Consider the following 6,000-nt stretch of genomic DNA (forward strand, 5'->3'; position numbering starts at 1 on the left):
TGTAACAAGCTGGTAAAACTGTATCTGTATGCATCACAATAATAAATGTGTATGTATAACTTTTGGGTGCATCATGGTAAATCGTTGGTCATTCTAAAGATTTTATTAGTATTAGCACAAATCCATTGTGAGTTGTTCTTTAGGCTATTATTTATATAATGAAAGATGGGAGGTCATCTTGTTGTCAGGGAATCGTCTTGCTTTGGGGGATAATCACGTGAGTTTTATTTTGGGTAATATATTTTACTCTGGGATGTTTAAATGTGTATTGTATTCAAAAGGAGTAAAGTAAAGAACTGTAATCTAGGTCATTGTATATACAAAATAGAGTACTGTACCTCCCCACCAATGACATAATATTGCATGTAGATGGAAAAACATAGTTTCTCAACAATAGAAACATCAGCATGATAGACTTGGGTCTGGTGATACACCAGTAAATGATAACAACTTTCTAGAACTTATGCGAAACAATGCTATTTGGAGAGGTCCAGAGAAGAAAAACCCCCAACAACCATGCTATTCCTTTAGCACATGATTTTGAAGTAGATCACACCCATGTTTATGCCCACCAATATTTTACAAAGAACTGAAGAAATCAAATAAGGCAACAAAGGAGCAATAAACATTTCAGAGAATTACTGAAGGTTTTATGGAGTTAGTATTGAAAAGGCAGTTTTGAAAGCATATAAGTATATAATTAAAATGCTCTTTAGCACTGTGTATTCTCTATCTGGAGGAGGCTGCACAGAATCTTTGGTATGGTTTCTATAGAACAGCAGTCCTGAAGCCCTTGGTAGGTAGGTTGATGTGGGAGAAAGCAGTCTTTGAGATACCCTGGTCACAAACTGTTTATCACTTCAAACATCCAAAACAAACTTCCAACTGTACCCAGAGAAACAAACTATGAACCAATTATGATCTATTGAAATAGGTATAATATGATGCAACATCCTTGCTCCCATAAACAGCAGGTTAGTTGAATTTTGAATCTTTAGAAGCTTCTGAGAGCTTTACAAAAGGCAGTCTCATGTACAGCATTTTACAAAAGTCCAGTCTGGGAACCACCACTGTGGCCACAGAGTTCTCTAGGAATCAGCCTAAACTGGTAAAGACTTTCCTGAATAAAGCTGCCACCTAAATATCTAGAAACTTGAGCTATGCACTAGGGTCTTCAGAGAGAATGTGGCCATATCCAGTGTAAGTTGTACACCATGTCCAAAATTGTCTACTTTCCTCACCAACAATATATTCTCTTGATTTGATTTAGCGTCAGTTTGTTCTCCCTCATCCAGATGCCTTTTGACTCCAGGAGTGGTGGGGATGTTTCACAGAGTTTCAGGTGAATCCTAAATTGCCACACAACACAGTGATGTCACATCCAGTTATGCTGCTGAAAGTGTACAATAACATTAGGGGATACCATTACACACACACACACACACGCACACACACACACACACAACCTATTACCCCACTACCACCCCATTGAGTGCCGGAAGGTAACAGTGAGTACAAGAGTTCTTCCACTGGTGGCAGGCAGATGGCAACTCTCCTCCATGCACTTGTTTAATAAATCTTCAGCCTCCTTAAGATCTATTGAAAAGCAGAGGTAGAGCTGGATATCAGCCATATTTTGAAGGCATACCCTAAATCTCTAGATTACTTCTCCCAGAGGTTTCAGTCACATGTTAAATAGTATCAGAATCTTGTGAAACTATACAGGCCATTTGCCATTGCCATTGCGGAAGGATAGTATGATATGGTATTTCCCATAAAGGAGCTGTTTAGTACTTCCTCTGCCCATTTGGGCATTCCCCCTTTAAGTAGGGAAGAACATTAAGGGTCAAGCATGCAAGTTACTGGTTTCTCGAAGGATCCCGATCTTCACACTGCATAAACTGAAAAGTAACCCCCATACTTGACTAGTGGCATCTATGAGAACAATGTAGGTGATTAGTAGCACCTATGGTAGATTGTTGGAATATACATGATATTTTCATATTCATTATTTAGGGTTTTTGTGAGTATTCTATTTTTTAAAAATTCATTTAATATTTTTTCCTACTTTTTAGAGCTTCTGTCCTACTGAATCATTCCAGGAGGGAAGCATTCATGATTCTTTAAAGCAAAACAGAAAAGAAGCTTCTCCCACACCATCCTGTTCAAAGTGCAGTCATTTGAAGAGTGCTAGACTTATTTTTTATTTATTATATCTGAATTGGTTGTTGATTATGCATTTATGCATACTACAAGATCACCCCCCCACCCACACACTTCCAGCAATTCTATTTCTCATACCAATTCTCAATACTACATCTGAACCAAAAAATTACAATGTTTCTAGTTCCAGTAAGTGGAATATTTATCTTCTTTTAGCTGCTGAGACCTAATCAGTACTGTCTTAACAACTGTTCCCATAAATTTCAGAATGCTAAAACATTACATACCATAGCACCAGGATATGGAGATACACTCAAAGAATACAAGAAATAAGAGACTCATTCCACTTGCAGAGTAATAGTCAAAGAGCTTGAATACATATATTCCACCCTGGAATATATAAAATTTAGTTTAGTTCATCATACTTTTCTCTGAGATTCCTTTTCCAATTACCTTTGAACTTAGTATATTAAATACAGTTTTACCCATTTCATTTCAATATATATTTCTTGGAAAGAACTTTAAAGCTATGATGGACATTATCTGGTCACTTAATTATAAAAAAATATTTTGTGTAATGTACTAGGGACTGTACAAATGAATATCCCACCCCCAGGACATTGTTTAGATGGGCTGCATTCTAAATGAACAAGACACATGAGGGATAGAGAAAGGGAGGGAATAATTAAAAGAAACAAAACAAGTTTACACTGTTTAAATCTTAACTTTTAAAGAGTTTAAAATAATGGCTAGTGAAACTACAGATGTGGATTTTTGCTTCCTTACAGAGGTCAGAGTTCTAAAAACTGTGGAAGGAAATATATAATACATGCAGCACAGCAAGCGTAGCAGTTCACGGATTGGTGAATTTGTTCAGTGTAAGGTCTAGAGTGATATGCAGAAGACTTTTAGACTGCCATTTGTCCAAATGTTTTAGACTGCCAAGTTTTAGACTGCATAGTTTTAGACTGCCATTTGTCCAAAAAGGTAATCAAGGCAGCTTACAGCATAATAAAATATAAATGGTGCATAATAATATATACACATGCCATGATACACCATTCCAGAGCCTTCCAGGAAAAAAAGGTATTTGTGTGATCCCTGTATCCAAGGTATCTGATAATTAACCAAACAAGATGGGATCCACAGTCCCTACAAATTAATTTAATCAAACAGGCTGAAGGCTTAAGCCTGGCATCAAGCATTACCATATGTCTGCTAATGTAGGTATTATGCTCACAAGCATTATGCTAATCTCAAATCCTTTAAATGATATTGGCATTTAATGGTTTACCAAAAGCAGAAATCTCTCCCATTTCCCCATATACTTTAATTCATATGCATACCAGAAAGGGCCCTTATTGCTTAATTATATTTAGTAATAAATGCAACCATAACAAAAGTTTATTATGTCCCAGTATATGAACATATGAAATGATTTTGTATTTACTCAGGCCACTGGTTCATCTAGTTCAGTACTATCTAGCCTAATGGGCAGTGGCTGTTCAGGATCTCAGGTAGAGAAAGGCCTGTCTTAAAACCTGCTACTCATGATCCTTTAACTGGAGATGCTTGAGGCTGACCTGTTGGGACCTTCTGCATGCAAAACATGTACTTTATCATTCAGCCAGAGCCATTTCAGTATCTAACTTACCTGAGTAATATTGGACAGTCCTATCAGATAGGAAATAACACACACAATGGCAATGAAAATTTCTCTTCGAGTTCGTAGCAATCTTGGAAATTCATCCACTAGAGCTGTTATGAATCCTTCAACGGTACAGAACTGAAAGCCAATGTAGAGGTGACATACAAAACTAACATTAGAATCAACTATCAACATATTTTTAATATTACAGCTCTTCGTCACTGGAGAAAACTCAAGCAAAGCTTTTTCCCCCTATGCCACATATTAAGCTTATTTTAAAATACTATGCAAAACTGCACAGGTAGCTCAGTACTATTTAAAAATTACCTCCAATTCAACACATAATTCAATAAAAACAGTTGATATATTTTATAATTAAAGGGATAACTTTTGAATTCCGATCCTGCACAGGTGGATTTTTAATAAGATCATTATATGATTATTTACATGAAAACACAAGAGAATTTTAATATGAGAATGACATTATCTTAATTTGGAATGATCAGGGATAGGTTTCTGGATTCCCAGATGTAAGATAATTTACTGCTGCTGGTGATCCAAATCTCAGTTAAGATACAAAGGCTTCCTTTCTAAGGATACTTTCCAGGCAGTAAACCCCACTGGATAATATGGGACTTTCTTCTGAGTAGATCCATTTAGATTGGTCCTTTAATAATGTATAGGCCCAGAAGCACTGTAACATACATGCAGAATTTCCCAGCATTTTAAAGATAATACTTCAGGTTTTTTTCATTAGACCGTAAATACTTCAACAGGAAGATACCACAGAAAATTGCCTGCTTGTGGTAAATTATTGGTATTTATGTAAAGAAGACAGCATATGTATTTTCCCATCATGCTGTTAGTCTTCATAACACTGATCTATATTTCTGGTGGCCAGTGGAAAGACTGTAGTGCATGATGACATTTCAATATACTTCAACAAGAATCATGTTCCACAGGAAGGCCATTTTCAAAGTCAAGCCTCTTCTCAATGTAGAATGGGAACGTTTCACATTGTATAACAGATGAAACAACTTGACAGAAAAAAAACCTGAAAGAATCCTGAAAGCTTTTTCAACAACTTCAGGTTTCATGAGAGAATGAAGACAGCCTAATGTATCTCAATAGCTTCATGAAACAGCTTATGTAATTGTACACATACTAATAAATAATATACTATATAATTTCAGCAAAATAAATGAAGTAAAGTAGACCATTGGGTTTGCTTGCATTTAGTATTTGTTTATGTGGAAGCTGTCGCCATGGCCGGCCCGCTCATTAGGCCAGCTAGTCTCTGGCCTAGGGCAGAGCTCCGGAGAGGGTGCCAAAAGCCCTGCCGCCCTTCCCCTGCCAAAAGCCACTGCACGCCCGCCCCCGGAATCCAGAGGAACAAAAGGCGTCGCCAGCCTCCATCTGGTCTTCCCCAGTGTGGGCGGCTCCTTTGCATCTTGCAGGGCAGCAGCAGGCGAGCGCAGAGCCATGAGGCTGCCCCTCCCTTCGCTCACAACCTGGCCCAGGGGGGTCAAGTCACGCCCCTTGGAAGGCTGTCTGAAAGACATCCTGGCTGGCCCCTTGGAAGGCTGGTCAGTCTGCCTGGGTCTGGGAGCGGGGAAAGAGGGCGGGAAGCACTTTAATTTGTATCCAGCGCTGCGAGGGTTAAAGGGATGAAGCTGTTTGCTAGAGAGGCGAGCAATCAGGAGGGAGGAGGAGAGAAAGGCTCTTCTGACTGGGGGAGGGAGAGAAGTTTCTGAATGGCCAAAGAGAGGGAGAGCTTCAGACGTGCAACAGCAGAGAAAAGCCTCGCAGCAGGATCCGTTTACTTGGGTGTTGGGGTGGCAGGGAATGAGGTCTTTGATCATGGAAGGGGAGAGGGATGCGGCTGCCAGCATCATTTTTTCTTAACGATGGAAATGAGGGGTTTGGGGGGGGATATTCGGTGTCTTTAAGTTCCAAGAAAATTCAATGCATGAAACTGGCATTCAATTGCTGGTCATTTTAATTCTGCAGAAAAATATCCTGCTGCTATCATGTCAGAGGGTCGTCCAGTCAGTCTGCAATGGGAAATTCCTGGACAATTGGGGGGCGGGGGTTGTGGAGCCTGCGGAGGGAGTTCGGTGGAGTATAATAACAAAGACCTTACCCTCCAAAGCAAGCATTTTTCCGGGGGGGGGGGGGGGGAGAAGCGG

At 39.2% G+C, this 6,000-nt stretch overlaps 1 protein-coding gene across 2 annotated transcripts in view; it reads right to left on the minus strand.

Annotated features, from left to right (window-relative positions):
• The window catches only part of SLC6A1 (solute carrier family 6 (neurotransmitter transporter), member 1), a 150,688-nt gene that overhangs the window by 14,695 nt on the left and 129,993 nt on the right, over positions 1-6,000 (minus strand). For both annotated transcript variants that reach the window (XM_015406112.1, XM_015406113.1), the window contains 2 exons: positions 3,818-3,949; positions 2,451-2,553 (listed from right to left, as the gene is read on the minus strand). In XM_015406112.1, the coding sequence (XP_015261598.1) occupies positions 2,451-2,553; positions 3,818-3,949 (235 nt within the window). The remainder of the gene's footprint in view (positions 1-2,450; positions 2,554-3,817; positions 3,950-6,000) is intronic.

Source organism: Gekko japonicus, unplaced genomic scaffold, assembly GCF_001447785.1.
Source record: "Gekko japonicus isolate JY-2015 unplaced genomic scaffold, Gekko_japonicus_V1.1 scaffold778, whole genome shotgun sequence".
NCBI lineage: Eukaryota > Metazoa > Chordata > Lepidosauria > Squamata > Gekkonidae > Gekko > Gekko japonicus.